The sequence below is a fragment of the Triturus cristatus genome, chromosome 7, assembly GCF_964204655.1.
Source record: "Triturus cristatus chromosome 7, aTriCri1.1, whole genome shotgun sequence".
NCBI lineage: Eukaryota > Metazoa > Chordata > Amphibia > Caudata > Salamandridae > Triturus > Triturus cristatus.
Genome location: NC_140590.1, coordinates 932,211,441 through 932,236,435, shown reverse-complemented (window position 1 = coordinate 932,236,435; position 24,995 = coordinate 932,211,441). Strand labels below are relative to the sequence as shown.

The 24,995-nt window shown below is 44.5% G+C and overlaps 1 protein-coding gene across 1 annotated transcript in view; it reads left to right on the top strand.

Moving 5' to 3' along the window:
* The first annotated feature begins 273 nt into the window (after positions 1 to 273).
* HSPA9 (heat shock protein family A (Hsp70) member 9) overlaps positions 274 to 24,995 on the top strand; it is a 369,556-nt gene continuing 344,834 nt past the window's right edge. The window contains exons 1-2 of the mRNA XM_085617883.1: positions 274 to 500; positions 1,963 to 2,021. Coding sequence (XP_085474009.1) covers positions 411 to 500; positions 1,963 to 2,021 — 149 coding nt within the window. The 5' untranslated portion in view covers positions 274 to 410. The remainder of the gene's footprint in view (positions 501 to 1,962; positions 2,022 to 24,995) is intronic.

The following is a 24,995-nucleotide window of genomic DNA, read 5'->3' as shown; positions in this document are numbered from 1 at the left end:
TTGCAAAAATAGTGAATTCTAAAGCCTCTCACAGGAGAGGAGAAGATCCCTACGTGCTGAAACGGCTACTACAAATTAAACGCATGGCCATATATTTCAACATAAAATAGATAAATACAAATGACTTATGCACACGATTATTACTCTGCTAGAACATGCTTCTTTTGTCTTATACAAAGCAAATATGTTTGTGAACTTAAATATGCACAGCGATAAAGAACACCTTATAAAATGGCCGCCCAAAAGACTATCTTTTCTTGTCCTCTTCCGTGTCATCGGCTCAGGTACTTCGAGACTTCCAGAACGTGACGTTGAAGGCGGCGTGGGTTGTCCTCGTTCACTTGCCTGGTGTAATTGTCAGCGTGCTGCTCACTAGCTTCTCTCTCCAAGGTTACCCAGCCGGCTGCATCATGTTCGGACTCCGCTTCAGATCTTCCCTCCTTCTATCCAAGGCCCAGAGCATGGGCTATGGTCGCGGCATTGGCACTTGTGCCCGTCAGGTAAGCCTCTTACCTATAGGGAGGTAAATGAGGAGTTAGAGGTAGTTAGTTGCAGGGGAGGCCCCTTTCTTGCCTGTCAACTCTCCCCACACCTCCCGTAGCCTGTCATTATATGCTATTTGAGTCTTGTTTCATTTTCTCAAATCAGCTTCTTCATTTTACCTTACAATTCTGTTTATGTTATAATCACCCATCCCAAGATTTTGCTAGAAAAGCGAGAGCCAAAACGATGGTAATCTATAACAGTTACACGGCCCAAAAGTAATGAATTTGCCGCAACTTGTTTCTTTTTGTCTTTGGACCCTATTTACGTTCTTTCGGCTCTGATTTTCTTACTCTAACTGTCCAACCCTTATTATTTTGCTTGCGCCCCCACATCTCTTCCCGTGTCTGTGAAGTCCACCAGTTATTGATTTTTGTAGACAAATCTGTTGCTTGCCTTCTTCTGATATTATTTGATTCTTTTGACCCCCTCTAACTCAGATTCTTTTGACTCTCCTTCCCCCAACCTATGGTTACAATATTTTCAAAAAGATGTTTTTGTACATGCTAATCGGACTTCAGAATATTTACTGCCCAGGGACTGCCGCTGTGTAGTTATGGTTCAGCTTAACTTTCCATTGAAAGGTCAGTTATTTATTTGCCCAAAACTGGTATTTGTGGATGGATTTGCACCAAATTTGGTATCCACTTTGTGTCTGCAGCTAAGGTTTGGAATGTCCATTTTGGTGATGATCCGTAAAGAGATAACAACGTTAATAGTGTTAATAAAATATGCGTTTTTTCATTTTAGCTTTTTTTAGGAAATTGTGCCGACAGTTAAAGCAAAATCGTTGAACAGACATAGCCAGACTTGCCAGGAATTTAGAACTTTAATCAGAAGGCATGCTTTTCTTTATTTGTGTGTAGATCCGTTCAGTAGTTTTTGAGAATTTAACTATTGAAAAAGGTGCTGGGTGGACTTCAAGGGTTCACACTTATGTCTTGATAGTTAATAACATGTTTTGTGACTTTCTTATAACTTTAGTACCGTTTGACAAATTTGCACTAAATGTAGTAGACATAGTGGGATATATATATATATATATATATATATATATATATATATACTCAGTGCAAACACTGACTGACACAGCATGTATGGGACAGTTATTTAAAAATGCTGCCATTTTCTGACTTGTTATAGTAGAACAATATAGGATTTTGAAGTTCTGTCTAACATGACATTTCTCAATAAAGGTTCCGTTTGTAATCTTTTTTGACGTTCTGCTTTTGAACACTTCATTTTCGAGAATAGTCTATTTTCCAAATCTGTTATACACCTCCAGCATGGGGGTGTAAAGTTGGGAGAGGAGAATACTATTTAGTTGTCATTTCTTGAAGTTGATAGTATGCGCTTGATGATTCTATAATGCTGTGTTGTAACGCAGCTTAATAACACAAGTTTTTACTTTGTCTGCAGACTAGCTGGAATGGATTTAGCCCAGAGGTCATCAGATCAGTATCCAGGCGGAATTATGCGTAAGTAATGCTGAGAATGTAATAGTGGAAGTTTCATGTATAAAATAATAGAATGTGAGGAACTAAACATTGCACTTTACCAGAGAATTGAAATCATGAGGAGGCTCGTGGCTTTTATATCCACTGCTAAAGCAATCACAGTCCACATGCTTTATAAATATTATACAACAGTAATGGAAAGTGTCCAGGAACCTCCTACTAAGACAGCAGATGGAAGAATCCTCCAAGCAATGTCTCCTGATAAGTTGTAACTGCAGTATTTAATCCAAGACCAATCACACATTAGTAGTGCATGGAAGGAGGTTTCATGTCTACCACAAATCTAATGGATTCCTGTTTCTACATAATAGAGCACGGACATCATAAAGTATCTAAACTGAATACAGAGCACGTGGAGTGTTTTGCGCAAAATTCCCATTGTGCTCATAAAACTTTACTAGTTGAACATTTCCAAACAGATCAAATACATTACTCTGATGTTTGGTTGCTAATAGTGGAGAGAGAATTTGTGGTAGCTAGACATCCGATGCGTAGTGTTATCTTGGTTGGTCGTCATTTTGTACCAAAGCGTTTGCCGCCCAGAGTTTTTCTGAAGGCAAATGTCTCAAAACGCATACTGTTTTCTTGTGCTGCTTCATTTACTATTTTGCTGGACTCCCTCAGCTAAGTCCTCTGTTTTCTGACTTCCGTACAGCCCTCAGTTGTTGTCTTTTTTTTGCCAGAGACCTGGATTTTCCTGTGCGTCCCTGAAACTGATTACTGCATGAATTTGCCTGTGCTTTCAGGTCTCTCCTACTAGACAGCCTCTAGCTGTAGGTAGGCGAAAGCCTCTTGTGGACCATATCTAAAACTTAGTGGATTTAGAATCCATCCGTTGCTTACTGTTTGTTGGGTTTATTGTTACTCATTTGTTTGCTTATTTGATGGCATGCTTGCCTCATGTTTGTTCTTCCTCTGCAGCATGGCCTTTTAAGCGTCCTTTTTGATTGGCTACATATATCCTTCCACTGCTCGCGTTTATGGAACTACTCGTCTCTTTTTTTTTTTTCGCTATGCACTTAATGAGTGTATGTGTTATGAACATCTGAACTGTGTGGGCCCAAATATCCTATGCCCTTCCAATGAGGTCACGAATGTCTATACTTTGGAAGAACACAACTTGGTTTACTCCCTTCTGACCTGGAACATAGCAGGCTATAATAGCAAGCGGAACAACGAGGAGTGGCTTACTGCCCTGGCCAATTTTCAGATTATTAGTATACAAGAAACCTGGGAGATCGCACCTATTTTTATAAGTGGATATCGGTCTTTCCAAACTGCAGCCTTGTCCTCCTTAGGGGCAGGCCCAAGGGAGGTTTACTTACATTGATTTCTAATGTGGCCGCTTTCAAGGTTTTAAGATTTATAAATACTTCACCTTACTTTCATATCCTGGTTATTAAAGGGAACAAAATATGGGACCTATTGCTAGTGAATTACTGCAATACCAACTTTTTGAAAACCCTGAGACGGCTTCCCTGCTCTTATATGAAAAAAGAGGAGGACAAAGAAAAGAAGAAAGAAACAGAACCAGGTATAACAAATAAAAAACAGCTGCGTTACAGAAGGTCGGAATATTGTACTTATGAAATGTCCAGGTCTCCATCCGCTATTTGACTAATACAATCTCATCATCAAACTTTGGTTAATTTGAAAGGATATGGGATTGGACTGCGCCATTATACATTTTATAAGAGAGCTTTATAGCCACCGCCATGCTGGGCTATGGGAGTTTAGACTAATGTACAAAATTATTCAAAATTGAAAGGGGAGTCAGACAAGGATGCGATTTGGCTCCTTTCTTCTTTGCCCTATATACCAACAAATTTAATGGCGCCCTGATCAACATATCAAAAGATACTCCAATAGTCTTGACGTCTCCCCTCCCTATCCTTCTATACGCAGACAACGCAGTTTTATTGGCAAGGTCCCCTCTGGCACTTAGGATTTTTTTTAATCACACAACACCGCGTTCATGCGCGATCTGGGCCTAAACGTAAATACAGCCAAAACCTATATTATGGTAATGGGTGATGTTAAAAAGAAGACTGAGTTACCATCTAGAGGGGGGTAAAATTGAGCAAGTACAACATTTTAATTATTTAGGTATTTATTTTTTATTTAAACACAACTGGAAGATGTTGCAAAATGAAGCAAATTTAATGCTCCAAAGTATCTCTGATATTCAGATTTTCCCATAAATTGAGCTGTAAGCCAATTTTAGAAATGTCTAAAATCTACTTGGCTACTACCTAATCTACTTGGGTGCTCTGAGACAGCAGTGTTCTGCTGTGAGCTGTTTAAGCTGTGTTTTATAGAGATTGTGCATTTGTTTTTTTGTCTAGGAGAGAGTAACGTTTTTATACTAACAGTATTGCCAGAGGACCGAGAGACCTCTTGTAGGGGGTTTGGAAACTGACATAGGAAAAGCACACGCACGAGCGTGTGCTTTTCCTTTTGTGCCATGCTATTGGCCTTTGCGTGCGTGTTTTTTACAAAGACAGAACGCAATAGGCAGGTGCATTGCTCCGCCCATGGCCTATTGGTGCTTCCAATTATCGTGCCCAGACATGGGCGTGATAATTGAAACCACATGTTTCGCTGTGGCGCGCGAGCTTGTTTGATTGTGGTCACTTTCGCGATCGGTTTCAATGCCGCTTTTTAGGTCTCGTTTAAATAAAGGCAAAGCTGACTTCATGTAATGCGATACAATATGTGAAAATATTGGCATAAACGTTGAACCGAGGTGCTTCTGAATGGGGCAGAGCTCTATGGTGGTTGTGAAGCAGCGTGTTAACCACAACAATAGGAAGCAATGTGAAAAAAGCAGGCCCCACTGGTCGGTAAAGCAAAAAATAAACACGCCGGTTAGACGTGGTGCAAACACGTCAACAAGCGCACCAGGTGCCAATACCGTAACACTCCTAGAAGGCAAAGGACAGGTTTGATTCCCCATCCTCTTCCTGCTAAATTCCACTCACCAAGAATTTTACATGAACTTTAGAAACCTGTTATTTAATTAGAAAGATTCCAGCTGCTCCTATTATTTTTTTAAGTCGCTTGTTTTGAATAGTTTAGGGGTCTCGTTGTTGACTACTGTAAGGCAGCGGCGCGGGGATTTCCAGTGTGGTTTCACCGAGCGCTAACCATACAAATGGCCCCGTCTCCGTGCTTAAATGCTTTGTTCGGAAGTGCTTGTAAACTAGCTAAATAATGCCATTAAACACTGCATAAAAGTTGCACATTTCACTGTGCTTGAACCTCACAAACACAACGAGCCAGCGAACCAAGAACAGGCGGGCTGAGTGCCCGTCGAAATGGGCTGCCAACTTGCCTATTCACGAGTCATGATATCAGCTTAATTTTGTGACTGTGGCCTTTTGTTCACATTGACAGTTGTACATCCAGGACAACGGGAGGTGGTACAATCCTGGCAACAGCATCACCCACTGTGCGATCTTGGGAAAATCTTGCTTTATCTCATGGCTTCTCAGTTACCTTATGTTCCAGAGATCGGAATGACTCGAAACAAGCTTCATTGTGGCATTACATTCAATAACTAGCATTTGCAATGCAATAGGTCTCGCAATTGTGAGAGTTTGAGCTATTGGCATTGTAAATGGCAATGCCTTTTACTTCTGTGTTGGTTTTTAAAGCATAAATAAAAGGCATTGTCACTTACAATAGCTTAAACTCTCGCAAATGCGAGACCTATTGCATATGCTTGTTTTTACTTGCTCGTGACTGTTTTCATTTAACCTGTTGAATTGTGGGATTTGCAGTCCAAAATCTGTAGTTTTTTTTCCCCCCTCATTCCCCGTGACTGTTTATCTTCCTGATTTCTACCTTGCTCTGTGCTCAGACCTGTATGTTAAGCAATCCACGTCCAGCTCCCATTTTGTTAGCCAGTGAGTAAACCAGACCCCCCCCCCCCCCCTTTTTGCCCCATAGCAAGGGGGATATTCTACATCCGAAAGTGGACAGAGGGTGCTCTGAGATAGCAGTAATCTTCTGTGAGCTGTTTAGGCTGTGTTTTATAGGGATTGTGCAATTGTGTTTGTCTAGGAGAGTGAGCAAAGTTTTTATACTAACAGTATTGCTAGAGGACAAAGTTTGTTAGGCCTTTACCTGCAGAAGTCCAAAGTGTGGATTGAGCCTTTCTGTCTCGTAGGAGATTCTGAATAGAGGAGCAGCTTCCAACTCCCTGGCCAGCAAACCTTGTCTGAGGTCTCTGGGACCTTGTGTAGTCTGCTATTCGTTGGTACACGTGTGCACTGATTGGTGGTTGTATCTGCTGTTTCTATTGAATTAGGGTTAGTGTTCTCATTGGTTGGGTATTTGAGGGTTCTGATTGCGTTCTGGGTCTGTGATTCAATTAATGTAGGGTTGGGACTAGGGCTAGGCTTTTTATTGGAAATAAGGACTAGGGCTTCCTGTGTGATTGGTTGCTGGGACTAGGGTTGGGCTAGGGTTAGTCTTTTTATTGGAAGTAGCGATTAGGGCTTTATTGTGTGATTGGTTTCTGGACTAGGTGTGGGACTAGGGTTAGGCTTTTTATTGGACGTAGAGAATAGGGCTATGAGCCTGATTGAGTGTTTGGACTAGGGCTAAGATTGGCTGTAAGTTCTTGGTCTCCTATTGGTTCTAGATTTTAGGGCTAGAGTTGTGATTAGATAGGGTTAGGGCTAGGGTTCCCATTGGCTGAAGTGATCACCTGTTCACTAGGGCTATAAAAGGCCAAGGCTTAGGGCGTCTCAGCCCGACCAATCTCGAAGGGCGGAGAAGACAAGGGCAGTTGCCTGTTTGAGCCTTGTCGTAACTAGGACTGGAAATGCTGCACATTTTCCCATTCAGTAATACCCACCCTACACCATCAACATCCACAAACAGAGTAACACACTCACACCAAATGTACACCACACACTTACTACAAACAAACCCTATGCACAAATCAATGTACCAGCATACACTGCAAAACCACACAAACCATGTTTATATAACCTTCTATCCCAGCTACTACACATTTCCAACATCACCTACAAACAGTACTCCACTCTATCCTATACCACTAACCAATGCACTCATCACGAAAACAAACAAAATCCATACCATACTTAACTATAACCTATCCAGACAAACTCCCCACTCTAATTACTCCTAACAGACCCCCTTTTACCATTAACAAACCCATACTCAGCCTTCCATCATTTGTCCAGCCAACACCCTCCCCTTCTTTCTACCACAATAACACAACACTTACATGCCACAGCACCACACATTTTAACTCTTGCAGCAAACAGGTCTAAAACAAATAGTCTTAAATCTACTTCATCCTCTCCTACACACAACATACTCTCTACTCACAAACACATCACCACCCCCTTTACCTTCCAACTTCCACTCGCAAACAATACTATACAAACAAATCCATCTGATAAAAAAAATACATCAGCACCTCTTTTCACTACTCCTCAAAAACAAAACACATCACATACATCAGCACAAAAAAATCTCTCAAACACAACACCTCATAATACTTAGTCACACAATACACTCATACGCCCACCTTTCAAACTACACAAATGGACAAACTGCAATGCAAAGCTTTCACTCTTCCACCACACCTGACACACATACAGCAACTCTCTTCTAACCGCCTCTCATCCATTGGACAATTTAGAAGCTTACTACATGACCCACCTGCTGCACTACCACCACTGACTCGTACACCTTCCGCCCTAAACATACGCAAGCATTATAAACAACATGCCACACATCACAACTTTTCTTCTCCATGTCTACTGCACAACAAAGTTACAGCACACCAACTCACTCTCAAACAGTCTGCACTACCTACGCATGCAGACCCTATCAATATGCCTTCTTAGCCTCGTGGTTGAGGAACACATTACAGAACAGCTACACAATTGCTATCCTAATACAGATAATACCAGCACTAAAACACACCTGCTACGAACCCACACAATACTGATCACTTTTCTACAAAAGTCTCACTATCACCAAAGCACATTCTCTAAACTGTCTACTAATAAATGCTCGATTGCTCTCTAAAAACAAACTTCGCATCTACGACCTTCTCACCGATGCAAAACCAGACCTACTATTCATAACTGAATCATGGTTGGGAGATGATATGGCTCCAGCCGTGAATAAAGCCATTCCTCTGGGCCAGAGGTCTTCAAACTTTGTTGGGCTGAGCCCCCCTAAGCTAAATATTTTGAAGTCTGGACCCCCTCCAAAACTTTATGGCAATGACTGGAGGAGCAGAGCTGAGCACAGGGGTTTGGGCTTGTGAGACCATTTGAGGGGTACTTTTTTTCTGTAGCTCATAATCCACAGTAATGTGAGACTTATAAAAGAGTAAATGCTTAAAACAAAAACTGAAATTGATTAATACATGCAAATCCTGACATTCTTTGTATAGTAAATCCCAGCATTACATTTTGTGTTGGGTTTACATTACAAAAGTATCTCAAACCTGTTGCAAAGCAAGGGGTGCCTTGAATGTTGGGGGCAGGGGGCTCCTGGTTATGCTTGATCTGTCCGAGGCTTTCAATACGGTACCCCAGTTCGTTCTGCTGGCCCTGTCTTCAAGTGATTGTTATTAGGAGTAACAGAGCGCTTTATAAGTGACTGTTACATTACATTAGTAAATCTGGTCTCTATAGCAGCGCTTCGCAGCCTTGCATTCTAGTACAGTCCAGTGCAAATCGTGATTTGCGCTGGATTGTTTATACCAACACACTCACATCAAGTTTGTATTAAAGTAACACAAACCTGATGCAGTCTTAATAAATCTGGGCCGAAATTATTTTGCTGTAGCCTGTCCTGCTGTGTGTAATGACATTTTTAAGTTCACATTCACAGTGATTTCTGTCAAAGAAAGGGACATTGTAGCATTATAAAAACAAGTCACTATTATCCACTGCTTCAAGCAGGATTCCATTCTGTGACTCTCTCACACTTTGAGTGCCTTTCCCATTGATTAATTCGCAGTTATCCAGTGTGTGCGTTATTTTATATGCAGTCAACATGAAGTTAAAAAAACACTTCAAATCAGCTACTGAATATTTTGTTCTTAGTGTGCCACTAATTGACTGCCACCATGCTGACTGACCTCTACTCCATGGCACTTTGTCACAGTTCCCATGCTTTTTTTAATGACCTTTGGCTGCATGTAATGAAGATAGCCTGGAAACGGGATAAATAAACAAGTTTGCGCTTACAGGTCATCTTCATTCACAAGGTTTGCAAGTCTTTACTGAGACATTGGCGCCACCCTGAGAATGCAGCCACGGACCCCCAGGGGGACGCGCCCCAGTTTGAAGACCTCTGCTCTAGGCTATCAAACGATCACCCAAATCGTATAGGCAAAAAAAGGAGGTGGTCTAGCTCTTGTGTTCAAGCAAACATCACATTTCACTAAAGATGACGATATCTCTATAAATAATTGAGGCTCTTCTCACCAGATGCAATCCTACAGTCTTCCTCCTGTAACTTCCTACTCCTTTACAAACCTCCACCTAGCAAGGCGACATTCGCACTTCTAGAAACCGTTTCAAACCTGATAACAATACACTACAACTTATGCGTTCTGGTTGACCTCAACATTTGGTTTGACAAACCCAATATGACCCCATCCAAAAACAATCACTGGCCTAGAGACACTGAACCTGCATCAGATAGTCCACAAATCCACACACATCGCTAGACATATCCTCAATGTCATTTTTGCTAATACCGATCTAGTTACCTTTCAAACTATAACTCCAGTCACATGGTCAGACCACCATTTGCTTGATTTCCAACATAAAACAACACTAAGCAACTCACCTAAAACAACCTTGCATGCATCCACCTATCGACCGTGGAACAAACTCAATTTGGAAGATTCAGAAACACAACTAACATCCAATACAGATCTGGAAACAATAAATTCTGCTAAACTATTGGTGGCTACAGGAAGCTTTTGATAACCTGATCTCACTCCAAACCACACAGCGGAACAAAAGAAAACAAGAACCTTGGAGAAATACAGAGATAAGACATGAAACTACAAATTAGAAAGCTGCAACATGCCTGGCTCAAAATAAAAAAACAAACGAGACAAACTTCACCTACAGAAAATTAACAGATTATACAAGTCCGCTATCAAAAAAGCAAAGAAAAGGTACTATTCAGACAGAATTCAAAAGGCTAAATGTGCAAATACAGAATTCTATAATACTCCATGAATTTCATAAATCAAATTGCCTAGAAGGAACTCCTCCCATTCATCAAGGTTTCACGGGCAAACTGGCAAATCATTACACAGACAAAGCAGACACGTTGGACTCGTACTTAAAACAGAGACCAAGCACCAGCACTAACTTTTTCACAAAACAACAATCCAAGACTACTCTAACTCAGCCTCTCCGTTCCTTCCAACACATTTCAAACAATGTATTTATGGACCTGGTCAAAGTAAGGAGGCCTGCCGGCAGCCCTTCTGACATGTGTCCACCTCAAACTTTCAAGACCATTCTTCTAACAACCTCTGCTGCCACTCCAGTAAGAAATACCGGAATATTTCCAGAAGATCTGTCATACATACGCCCTTTACTGAAGAAAACAAACTTAGACCCACTGATCCCTGACAACCACAGACCCATTACAAATGGACCTTTCCTGGGCAAACTGATAGAATGAGCAGCATTCGCCCAGATGTCACAATTCATTGAAGACAATGCCATACTTTAAGACTTCCAAACAGGATTCCGTCCGGGAGGAGGCACAGAATGTGCTCTCCTTGCCATCTGGGATTGTGAGAAGGTGGCTCTTTATATACTGTTCCTTAATAGGTACAGTGTGTACAGAGTCCACAGTCCCCAGAGGTTTGGCAGAGGCTAAAGTTAGATATAACCTTACTCTCTAAAGTGGTAGCCTGGTCGAGCAGTAAGGCAGTATCAGAGGACAGTGTAAAGCATTTGTTGTACACTCAGTCAGCAAATGGTTCCACACACTCAATAACTGAACTCTAGGCCAATGGTTTATATATAAAAAAATATATGCTTGTTTTATTTCAGAACCAACACTTGGAATTAAAATATACTTCTCGACAGGAGATGTTTCATATAAATACTTTTCTATATGCAATAGACTTTTTAGTAAAAAGTTACAAGTAGTTGCAGTAGGCAACTCTATTTCTAAACACAACAATACATTGAGCTCAATGATAAATTCAAGTTATTTGCAACAGATTACTTTTTAGATTACTTTTGGAATTCCAGGACTGGATTCTAGATTCAGTCCCGGGTCAGTACTCGGAATCAAGTGATAAAAAGTCGACTTAATTACTGTAATGATTTTTAACTAATATTTAGCTATTTTAAAAGTTGACACTTAGAAAATATTTCAGAGAAAACAACCAATGATTCCCTATGGAAGAAAATGCAGGTTACAGGTACGGTACGTTCTCGTTACTTTTGTAATCCAGTACTGGGTGCCTAGACTCAGTACTGGGACCTTTTATCCAAAACAAGTAAGCAATTACGTTTTCAGATATTATACGATTTTTGAAGAATATTTAAAGATTGCAGAAATCGACACTTAGAAGAAATTTCACAGAAAAACAGACAATGGTTTCCTATGGAAGAAAATTGGGTTAAGGGTAAGTACAGTTGGAGAGGTTTTTCAGAGTCAGTGCTGGGCACCAAGATCCAGCACTGGGAGTTCACCTAGGAACAGGTGAGTAAATTCGTTTTTGCTACTTGGCTGATTTTTGGTGAATATTTGAAGATTTGAAAAGTCCACACTTATAAGAAATTTCAAGAAAAAGTCAGTCAATGTTACCCTATGAGGAAAATAGAGATTGCGGTTCAAGGGTAAGTACTCGACTAGCAGAGTTGAGGTTCTGGGCCCAGACTCAGGGGTCTCCCAGGGTCAGGTAGGTACAGTTGGTTCACCCTCAGCGGCTCTAGGGCGGCCGGGTGCACAGAGAGTTAGGCCCAATGTTATCCTATGAGGGATAGGGGGGCCTTGTTTGGTGGCTGCTGACTGGCAAGCCACGCGGCTGTGGGAGCTGGGCTCCTGGTCACTTACTCGGGGCAAGTGGGGAAGTAGGAAGGAATAGGGTTTTCACTGCCAGGTCCACTCGGGCGGCTGGGTGCAGAGTGCTTTTGAGCCTTCGGGCGCTCAATGGAAGCCAATGGGAAATCTCCGGTTAGGAAAGACTGCAAGCTCGGGGACGAGGACTCTTCAGGTGCCACCACCACTTTGAGAGGTAAGTTGGGTAGTTGGAGGATAGGTAGGTACCCCGGGATTGGACACAGAGGGCCGTGGGGCGCCGGGTGCAGGGGTGCCTTTTGGTGTCGGAAAATCTTACCCTCTGTTGATCGCGGTTGGGGTGGCACACAGTTCTGAGGCTGCAGGCTTCGTCAGGATTGTCGAGGGGGGTCCTTGGGTGCAGAGTGTGCTGGGTTCGCGGTTCCGGGCTGCTGCCAGGGGTGAAAGATAGTTTCTGAGTAGAGCCTCTACTCCTGGGAGTCCCAGGGGATCAGAGTTCAAAGGTAGCCAGGTCCTCCGGGGTTTCTGAGGTTGCTGGCCACAAGAGATGCCGGGATTGGAGCAGGTTCGAGGGTGACAGGCCGGTAGGGCTGGGGCCAAAGCAGTTGGTGTCTCCCTCTCCTTCGCAGCTGCAGGGCAGGTCTTCTTTTCTTCTTGCTCTTCTTGTAATTTCGGAATCTGGGGAAGGAAGGTTCAGGGTGCCCCTAAATACTAGATTTAGGAGCGTTATAGGTAGGTGAAGGGCAGGGGCCAATGGGTCCCTGTCCTGGGGTGGGTACACCCCCTATCCTGCCTCTCTCCTGTGGGAGAGGGGCAGGAGCCTAGTCCTGATTGGGCAGGGCTTCCCATCTTCAAGATGGCGAGAGCCCGGAGATTTGCTTCACCTCGCCTCCCCCACCTGAGGGGTGGGGTTGGCAGGCTGGCACATCCCCTGTCCTTATTTGGGGTTTCCGGCCAAGCTTCCCGCCAGAGTGGGGGGTTGCAGTGGCCTGGGGAAGTTCACAGAGGCGGAATGCCTTTGAAGCTTCCCCCTGCCCACCTGGGGGAGGAGATTTAGCACCTCGCCCAGGATGTGCATTGTTGCAGACCCAGGAGAGCAGGGGCTCTCCTACCCAGGGGTCCAGCAACATGTCTGCTGTGTGGCCGCCTAGGCAGCCTCAGAACAGACGTGGATTGTAGGTTTAGGTTTCAGGGGGCCTCTCTAAGATGCCTTCTGTGGTGCTTTGTACATTAAATCACAAACTGGCATCAGTGTGGATTTAATGTGCTGAGCAGTTTGATACCAACCTTCTCAGTCTTCAGTGTTGCCATTATGGTGCTGTGGAGTTCGTGTTTGACAAGCTCCCAGCACCATATACTCTTAGCTGACAGCACTGCACTTACAGGACCCAGGAATGGACCTGGGTACTGTAGGGGCACAGGGCTCCTGCCACTGTGTCCACACCACTTGCATAGGGCACCCAGCTGAAGGGGTCGCTGATGTATGCCAGGGCAGTGTAGGTTGTGGGCATGGCACACAGGGATGTGTGCCATGTCGACTCTCTGTTTTGTCTTGTATCCAGACACTCAGCCTGCAAGAGCAGTGTGTGTGTTAGGGTACAGGGCCTTCCCTGGTCACAAGGCCCTGGGTACCTAGGGTACCATTTACCAGGGGCTGACATGTGGCCAGGGTTTGCCAATTTGGGTTTTGGCTGTTAGGCAGTTTTTAGGGAAGGAACACAGGCCCAGGGCACCTGATTGGCAGGAGCCCAGGGCACAACAAGGAAAAGTGCATCAGCTATTTAGGCAAAAAAAGGGGGGGGGGGGTTACTGCAACAGAAACCCACTTTCTTACAGGGATGACCTGAAGCACACAGTTGATCGCAACGGGGTTGCTGCGCTACTCCTCTTGGACTCCTCAGCTGCTTTTGACATGGTTGACCATGACACTCTGATACAAAGACTCTACGAAGCCGGCATAGAGTGGACTGCTTTAGACTGGATCATGCCCTACCTTCGAAACAGAACTAATGTCATCCATACCCCACCTTTCTCGTCAAAAGCTGGGGTCCCTCAACGCTCTATCATCTCGCCTATGTTTTTCAGCATCTACATGAAGTCCTTACTGGTACTGATCAATTAATTTCATCTCACGTGCTATAACTATGCAGATGACACATGAATACTCTTTCAACTGGAATACCCCAAAGACATTGGTAACTCGGCAATCTTTAGTTGTTTCAGAGCCGTGGATCAATGAATGACTTGGAGCTATTTCAAATTGAATGCTTCCAAAATGCAAATACTCACGTGTGGCGATTGGAAACATTATGACCCGCTTACCGCCTGGCCTTATGAACTGGGATCACCGCCTAAAGTATCGAAGGAAGTAGGAAACCTCGGAATGACCATGGACTCCACGCTATCGATGAATGCCCAAATGGACAAACTAGCAAGATCAAGCTTTTTTTACTATAAAACTCTGCGACTAATCTTCCCCATTTGGGGTTTCCACACAAGGTCCAAGCGACCATCTCCCTTGTTCTGTCCAAACTCGATTACGCCAATAGCCTCTACCACGGATCACCTTTAACGACTATGAAAAGACTACAGTGGATTCAGAACTCGGCTGCCAGACTACTCTTGCATATCAAATCGAGAGACCACATCTCCCCTTCCTTGTAAGCCCTGCATTGGTTACCGGTTGCCAGAAGATCCACATTCAAGCTGCTTTGTATCACCCACAAAGCGATGCATGGAATGGGACCTCTCCATCAGGAATAAAATCACCAAACACATTTATCATAGGAACCTCCGCTCTAGAGTGGCACTTTGCCTCAAAATCCCAAGATACAAGAAAAAAAACATGGGTGGCACATCCTTGTCTGTTTAAGCAGCCAAAATATGGAACTCTTTACCCCCCCCCCCCCCCCCCCCCCCCAACATAAGATCTACCTGATCTTCAGAAAGCTACTCGAATTGGCTCTTCCCCACATAAGCACCATACGCAAACAGAAATATACAGCATGTCACTCTGTATATAAGCATTTATTTGTACTATAGATATGCACCTATATATGTGTGTTGGTTTGTATACACATGTAGAACAATTGTTTTAATTCATTTTTTTTTTTTCTTCAAGGACATCACTTGAAAACCAGAGTTTATCAAATACATCTTTAATCTACTTATACTTACTTCCTTAATGCATCTATATACCTTCCATGTACTTGGATCTATATATTTATTACGTTACTAAAAAAAAAAAGCATATTCAATGCACTACCCTGTTTCTCACCCTATATCTCTACCAGTATCTTTAATCTACACATACTTATTTCCTTTATACATCTATAAACTTTCCATGTACTTGTGGATCTATATATTTATTACTTTGTTCTAATTCAGCTTATCCGATGCACTACCCTATTTCTCACCCTATACCTCTCTCAATATATCTTCTACCTCAACTCAGACTCCTCTCAAACCTATTTCCATACTCTTTCCAATGGACTACCTATACCTCTATCAAATATATCCTCTACATCCACTCTCTCATTCATCTCAAACCATATACACTACTATGATTCCCAAAATAGCCCTTTCTAGATTCTCCCCTACTAAGTGCTATTCGCCGAAAAAGTGCTTAAACACCCCATCAGGGGTAACAAGCGCTATATACACCCTTAGAGGCCCTGTACCTTTACACACACACTGCCTTTGCAGGCTGCCTGTTTTGGTGCAGAACAAAGTGAAGAGTCGACATGGCACCCATCCTTGTGTGCCATTCCTACAACCCACTGCCCTGGCATAGGTCAGCTACTCCTCTAGCTGGGTGCACTATACCAGTGGTGAGGGGGCACAGGTGCATGAGCCATGTACCCCTAGTGTCTAAGCCAATTCTTAGACATTGTAAGTGCAGTAATGCCATTAAGAGTATACAGTGCTGGGAGTTTGTCATTACGCTGCCCATGATGCCCTCGGACAATTTAAAAAAAAAAAAAGGTAGATAGTGTTATCAGCAACTTCATATGGCACGGGAAAAAATCAAGGATATCTACAAGTAAGTTGAGGCTTGCAAAAAATAATGGAGGAGTAGGCTTACCAAACTTCAGAAATTATCAAATGGCATATCTTTGCAAACAAGGAGCATCATGGTTTATAGATAACCCTAATTTTGTTTGTGAAAGATTAAGGGAGATTTTGTGTTTGAAAGGCATTGTATGTATTCGTGGCCAGTCCAATGTAATTGGTTTGCTGTTCGGTTCTGCCTCCCATTTTGATATGTTGCTTACCCGGCGAGTGTAGAAGTAATTTGTAGAGCCTTGAGACTGTGTGACCAGCAGTCAATTGGGAAAGTTTTGAGGGAAGTGTGGGGGGTTAAAAATGGAATTAAGTTTGGAAATCTGTAATTTCAGCTTCAGAAAGTCGTAGAAATCCTAAATTTTGTTAAAACCTTCTCATTTTTAAGTCTGGAGAAAGGAATAGGATAAGTCTTATTATATACCCTTGAGGGACCACTCTTCCCAAAATATGGTTTCTTTATTTATTTTTATCCCTGGGTTGTTCCAGATCCTCTGTGAATTTGAAGCACCCATTTTTGTTGTAGAAAGGGTATCCAGCCGTGTTGAGGCTTTTTTTTAGTGTTTATTATGATATAATTACAGTGCTCCAGTTTAGTGGTCTGCATTGTCATAATTGCTTGGAGGGGAATTTCTTTAGTGAGATTTTAATTCTACATCCACCCATTGTGGTTTGTAATTCATGATCATAAATAGGACTTAACTGGACCCCTGCAAGACTATTTAAACTAAAACTAACCCAGTCTCCACTATGCTGGAATTGCTACTCCCATACAGGTGACTTATCTCACATGCACCTGCTATGTCACAACATTTTTGGAATCAAATTTTCAAATTCATTTCCCAGACACTCAACATCTCACCGGTTAAAGAGCTATCATATATATTAGCCGGCTTCTTAGACTCAGATCTGAATGGAGAGGATGACCACTATCTGCTTGATGTAATGCCAACATTGGCATGTAAAATAGTGTTCGAGGCATATGAGCTGCAGATCATATACTTTAGCATAGATCGCCATCTATTGTTGGGCCCGGATGTTTGCAATTGTTTTTAACTTAGAAAAGTCTTTGGAAGACACGAGATAGGTGACTCCTCCTCTGGATGATAGTGCGCATGGGCATCGACTCCATCTTCAGATTGTTTTTTTCCGCCATCGGGCTCGGATTTGTTTCTCACGCTCCAGTTTGGAACCGTGAACAATACAACTTCGACGCGCAATCCTTTACCTTTCTCCGGTATTGTTTTCGATCGCGATTCCTAAACGACACGCATCTTCAACTTCAAAGTCTTCGGTTCCGGTCGTTGACGAAGGCCTTCGGGCCTACCTAGGCCACAGCACGTGACTCATGGAAAGGACTCCATTTAAAAAGTGTCCTCGGTGTGGATCGAAGTTTCCACACACAGATCTTCATGAGGTGTGTAACCTGTGTCTTTCACCGGAGCACAAGGCCAGAGACTGTCCAGCTTGTGCCTCCTTCTGCTCCAAAAAGACTATTCGGTACCGTCGAGCTCGACGAACCATGGCTCTCTCGTCGACATCCATTCCTGACGACATCTTCCACGAGGGCGTCTATGTACCAGAGAAGGAGCGGGCCAAACAACACCCCGGGAATGACTCCGAAGTTGACTCAGACGTCAAAGGCATCACTCCTGGGCAGCGGGTCGTAAGTACTGACGCTGCCCCCCCCCCCCCCCCCCCCCTCAAAAAGGCTTCGGTGACACCTTCTCCCTCCTTTGGGCCTAGGTGCTCACCGGGACTCTACTTCTCACGCCCCGCCTCCGGGCCCGGCAAAGAAGTCTACAACTAAGCCTTAAGGCCACTCGGGATGGAGTGAGCCTGCCGTTGGAGCTGACACCAAGACCCCGGCACCGAAAAAGAAACCTTCTTCCTCCACTGTGCCGAATACCACATTGACACCGAAACATACTGGTACCCAGCCATCGGCTCTGAAAAAGCCATCGGAACCAAGTACAACACCACCGGCACCGAAAAAGACCCTCGGACCCGAAACAACAACCGGTCCCGCAGGCCCCCTCACAGACTAAAAAACCTCACGCTCTCAAGCCTAAAGAGCACAGATCCGCTTCGGAATCGGTGCCGCGTAAGCCTTCGGCACCGAAACAATCGGCACCTTAAGGTCAACAACAAACAGAAGAACTTTTTCAGCCAGATCCACTGCAAAAAACGCTTATTAAGGACCCTAAAACAGGGCAACTCGCTATAAGCCCTAAGAGACCAATGGACATGCATCTACCGGCTCCATCTCCACCAAAGAAGAGAGACATTGCAACATCTCCTCAGAGTCCCTTCACCCACCTCCTCCTCTACCTCCCCCTCCACATCACTCCCCTTCTCCTCCACCAGCAGATGATGATACCACCTCAGATGATTAGGGGGGGGGGGGCAGGCGATGACCCAGATCCTAGTCTGCTTTCAACCCCAGACCCATAGGACTATTATAATACACCAGACGTCCCCAATATACCACAAGAGGACGTCTATCCCTCTAGACCTTCACCTCCAGAGGACACCATGGGTTTCAACCAGCTCATTCATTGGGGTTCACAATACCACAGAGTGGATTTACACACCGATGCTGTGGAAGAAGATTTCTTAATAGACACATTTGATACAGCCCAAAAGCCCACTTCTGTTCTTCCTATGTTTAAGGGAGTCATTAGACACGCCCCAGAGGTGTTCAAAGACCCTGTTGGGGCTAGGGTTATTAACCCCAGGATTGAGAAAAAGAATAAATCTGCCCCAGCAGACCCTATATACATCAGGGGACAAATACCATTGGATTCCCTAGTGGTCTCCACTGCCAGAAAAAGGGCCAATTCACAAACATCGGGGGACGCACCACCACCCGACAAAGAATCACAGCTCTTAGACGCCTCTGGCAAGCGTACAGCGTCACAAGCAGCTAATATATGGCGAATAGCTAACACTCGGGCACTCTTGGCCAGATACGATAGGGCACACTATGATGAATGAGAAACCCTATTGCAACACCATACAGGAGGGTAAGCTCATCACCAACACCTCCATTCGGTGCATTCTAGATGTCGCAGACACCGCCTCAAGAGCCATCAACACAAGTGTCCTGTTACGTAGGCATGCATGGCTACGCATGTCAGGATTTAAGCCAGAGGTGCAAACTTCAATCCTTAACCAACCATGCGACCAAAAACACCTATTTGGTCCTGCTGTGGATTCATCTCTGGAAAAGATGAAGAAAGACACTGATACAGCCAAATCAATGGGAGCTTTGCAATCGCAAGCTCCCAGACGTTCTTTTCATCGCTCCTCTTACAGAGGCACCTCCAGAGGCTATTCCTCTGACAACCCCTCCACGTCTTAAAAGGCTCCCATCCAAACCATATTCACCAAAGGTTACCAAAGAGGAGGCTATAGAAGCAACAATAACATGGGTAGAGGCAAAACCAACAACAGTCGATCCGCTTCCACCCCTACCCAATGACTTCCCTCCACTCCCCCCGGACCATCCCACTCCGGTCGGGGGGAGATTACTACAGTTCCTACCTGTCTGGAACAACATCACTACCGACAGGTGGGTGAGACAAATAGTTCAGTCAGGTTATTGTCTGGAACTCACCTCTACCCCCCAAACATACCACCCAGACAACGTCCAATGTCAACAGAACATCTAGCACTATTAAAGCAGGAGGTAATCTTCCTCCTACAAAAACATGCAATAGAATCAGTTCCCCTGTATCGGCAAAACACAGGGGTTTACTCCCTGTATTTCCTCATTCCAAAGAAGGACGGCTCTCTGAGACCCATCCTGGACTTCAGACCCCTAAACCTGTACATACAATCAGACCACTTTCACACGGTCACCCTTCAACAAGTCCTTCCTCTTCTCACACAAGGCGATTTCCTTGCCACTTTAGATCTCAAGCACGCCTACTTTCATATTCCCATTCACACCTCTCATAGGAAATATTTCCGGTTTGTAGTGGATGGTCAGCACTACCAATTCACAGTACTCCCATTCGGGGTCACCACAGCACCCAGGGTTTTCAACACGTGTCTAGCAGTAGTTGCAGCTCACCTGCGAAGACAGCAGATTCATGTCTTCCCCCATCTAGACGACTGGCTTATAAAAGCCAAGTCATACTATCAGTGTGTACACCACAATCGCGTCATATCCAACTGCTTCACGACTTGGGGTTTACCATAAACCACGCAAAGTCTCGCCTACAACCGTCCCACACACACCAATACCTTGGTGCGACAATAAACTCTGCAAAAGCACTTTCATATCCTAGTCCAACCAGGATAGCAAGCATACAAAGCCTCATTACAAAGTTTCTGCAGCAACACTCTCTACCAGCTCGAGTCTTCATGCAGCTAATAGGGATGATGGCCTCTTGCATACTCCTAGTACCTCACGCAAAACTCCACATCCGTCCTCTACAGGAATGTTTAGCACGTCAGTGGAATCGGGCTCAAGGTCTGCTAACAGATCTGGTGTTGGTGGATGGTTGCACGCATCGCTCTCTGCAGTGGTGGAACACCAAACACCTTTCCAAAGGGCAACTGTTCATCAAGCCTGTTCGACAGATTGTACTAACAGCGGACGCATCGCTCGCCGGCTGGGGAGCTCATCTATTACATCACGCCATGCAGAGCAGGTGAACACCTCAACAAAGGTTACTACACATCCATTACCTGGAGTTACTAGCTATATTTCTAGCATTAAAGTTCTTCCAGAAACACATTCTGGGCAAAGCTGTCCTAGTCCTCACCGACAATATGACAGCAATATATTGCATACAAAAACAAGGCGGGACACACTCCCTGCAACTCTCCCAACTAGCACAAAGCATTTGGAGATGGGCTATTCCACAGTACATTTTTCTCCTAGCCCAACATGTTCCAGGAGTTCAAAACAGATCTGTTAAGTCGCCAGACGCAACAGATTCACGAGTGGGAACTTCATCCACAAGTTCTTCAACCATTTTTCCAAACTTAGGGGGCAACCAGAGATCTGTTCGCCTCATACGAAAACACCAAATACCCAAGGTTCGCCGCCAGATATCCACACCCATTGTCCAGAGGCAATGCGATATGGATGAATTTGTCAGGCAAATTTGCGTACGCCTTTCCACCTCTCCCACTCATTCCACTAGTGGTGCGAAAACTGCAGCAACACTCACTTACTCATCGTAGTTGCTCCAACATGGGCCAGACAACCATGGTACACCACGTTACTGGAACTGTCTGTAGTCCCGCACCAAAAACTACATCTCTCCCCACATCTCTTAACCCAGAGCCACGGAGAGATCTGACACCCAGACCCAGCACAGCTCAACCTAGCCATCTGGCTCCTGAGGTCATAGTTTGGTTACCTTAACCTACCCCCTGACTGTAACAATGTTATAAAAGAAGCTAGTCGACCCACCACTAGAGCCTGCTACGCAACCAAGTGGAAAGGATTTGTGATATATTGTAACAACAACACTATCAATCCATTAGATGTGTCTATTCAACACATATGTTACTTACTACATCTTCAACGGTGTAATCTGGCATACACATCTATTAGGTTACACCTCGCTGCAATAGCAGCCTACTTACAAAATAGACAACATCTATCAAGGTTCAGAGTACCTGCCATCAAAGCATTTATGGAAGGCCTCCAAAGAATAATTCCTCCAAGGGTATCACAAAGCAAAACGCACATTATCCATTCCTCCTAAAGCCCACTCTACCAGAAAGATAGGGGCTTCCATGGCATTTTTAGGGAACATTCCCTTAGATGACCTCTGCAAAGCAGCTACATGGTCTACACCGCACACATTCTCAAAACACTATTGTGTAGATGTGCAAACGCAACAACAAGCTAGTGTGGGCCAGGCTGTACTCCAAACACTATTTCAAACTACTGCAACAGATACTGGTGGTCGCCGCTAAGGAGGTGTACTTCCATATAATCTATGCTAAAGTATGTGATCTGCAGCTCATATGCCTCGAACGGAAAATGCTACTTGCTGTTCTTGGCATGTAGAGCTGCAGATCCACATACGCCCACCCACCTCCCCGGCTACCTTTATCTGTTCCAGTATTATCTTATTTAGATACAGCACACATGGGCATCTTTTTCTGTTTCTCACAAAACTCCATCGTTTCCCTGCTGGCGAAAAACAATCTGAAGATGGAGCCGATGCCCATGCGCCCTGTCATCCAGAGGAGGAGTCGCCTATCTCGTGTCTTCCAAAGACTTTTCTAAGACAAAAACAAGTGCAAACATCTGGGCCCAACACCAGATGGCGATCTATGCTAAAGTATGTGGAGCTGCAGCTCTACATGCCAAGAACAGATGCATACTGGTAAGTAGCATTTTCCATTGTGTAATTGGAAGAGTTTTGGGAAAATCACATTAAAACCAGCTTTGAAAATGAAATCGGTCTCGCCTTTGATCAAGTTAAAGTCATTGCTTTGCTGATGGTATTGTATAGCAAAGCAAATGGCTTTAACTTAATCAAAGGCGAGACCTTTGACAAACATTCAATAATGGCACCTGCGCGTCATGTTGCATGCGGGTCGCCCCTCTTTTTTCATGGCGGCCACGTGTCTTTTTGCACACGGGCTACCCAACTAGTTTTTTAAAATTCATTAAATATTAGTGGCCGCATGTCTTGTTGTGTGCAGGTCGCCACATGAGCTGCAAAGCATCTGTTCGTCAATCAGAGCAGCTGTTTGCCCGGGACTGGTCATTGGGAAAATGCAGTTGCCATCGAAACAAGCATTTATTTTGAAAATGCACGCAGGTAAAATGGGAGGGGGGGCATTTGCAAGAGTTTGAGCTATTGGATTGTTAAATGACAATGTCTTCTATTTATGTGTTGGCTTTTAAAACACAAAAATAAAAAGCATTGTCATGTCCAATGCCAATAGCTTAAACCCTTGCAAATGCGAGACCTATTGCATTGCAAATGCTTGTTATGTATTCTTTGGACATTCGTAATTTCCTAGGGCACCCTTTAAGAACAGGTCGCTGCTGTCAAAACCAGACGGTATAGTAGCTCTTGCAATCGTCGCACATTTTACGCCCTAGAGAAGTGGACTTTGCTGAGCTCCAATAGCTGGAATCTAGTGTTTTTGACGACAACGTTTTTGAGGGAGGGGAAAGAACTCCAAATTAACCAGTGCTCCAAGGTTGCTCGATTTAAAGAAGCCTCTCTCTGGTCCATGGCTCCGAATTATGTTTTTGATCTTATCCCAGAGGGTCTCTAATCCAGGCCTTTTCAAGCACTGACAGTTCTTCTCTGACATGAAATGAGTGAGTCTCTGGCACAGCTCAGTGTGTATCTTTCAGTATACGCTTTCTTTATATTGAGCGCTTCTTGACGGCATTGCACTTACTTTTCTACGCTCACACGTCGATTCTCCGGTTTCTCTCCTCTTAGACTTTTGATATCCTTCCTCAGCTCTTCAGGGGTACGACTGGCCTATCATTTACTGGATGAAAAGCTGCAGAAAGCAGTTATTTTCCAACCAAAGAATCAGTGTTTCCATCTCATTCAGGAAAAGAAGGCACAAGTTGTTTGAGGAGAAATAGAGAGAAGTGCTTGGACAGGTTTTAGTATCGATGCAGGACACTGGCAGTGGGATAATAAACACAGGTTACTGAGCTGCCAATCAGACGCTGGCTCAGCACACAGCAGGCCTGCTCGCTGTAATAGAGTAGCCAAGGCAAATTCACGACCTTGGAATGTGGGTTTCAAGATATTTATTACCTACTGTATACGCCTCAGCCACCAGCAGTAGGGAGTGTGCTCGGAGACGCGGCCCTGAAATTCCATTCCATCTCTCGAGTATTCCTTGCTCAGATTGGCTAAAAAGTTCTCCTTCAAGTTCAGCCACAGTACAGCCAGGTTAAACAGGGTACTTTGCGCGGAGCTGAAAAGCGCATCTGGCTGGGGTAGACGGGTTGGAAAATGTAAGAAGACAGACCGACAGAAGAGAGTTCTTTGAATCGGATCCTTTCTAAAGCGCTTCGTAGCACATTGTAGGGCACCGAAGCACAATAACGGACAGGTAGCACACTGTACAATGGCTTGCAGAATGCTGGATTTGTTATGATTCTAGTCTTTTGGTGTCGTGCATGTGTGTTCACAGAGGGGCTTTTGGTCTTGCAGCGTGAGAGATGGGCAAGCCAATTTGAACTGCAATTAATGAACTTTCTTCTCCCTCACTTTACCCCTGATGGGCAGAATCCCTATAGTGCCTGTTACTCCCCCGCCATCCTGCAGTGCTTACTTATTCTCCTGACTTCACGCTGTCAGCATGCGCGTAGCTAGCCCTATGGCCGCCCGTGGCGGTCCCCACCTTTGCCACCTCGCGGCTGCCCCGTTAAAGAGGGGGGGGGTTGTCGGTGTTTTGGGAAGGATGGCGAGATTCAGCGCCGTTTGCTGTCTCACGATGGCAAGCAAGAGCGGAAGAGACCGCTGCACCCAAAACTACCCCCCCATGCCACTGATGACCCCCCACATTGCGTGTCAGTGGGCTACTATATGTCCCTCCAATGCCTCATACACAATTGCTTAGGCCTTGTTCTTCTACCACGTCCCCTATCCATATACTAACGACTGGCCACTAAATGGCAATTTCCTTGGCAGACAAAGGGCCACGCATTTGCTGGCACCATGCTCACTCCTACCTTTGCGAAGTGACATGCTGCTGCCCAGTCATGTGCGCTTTCACAACCCCTCTCTGGTCTGTGCTCACAAAACCCGTCGGGTGGCTCCTTGCTTGGGTCACACCCCTTGCCTGCCA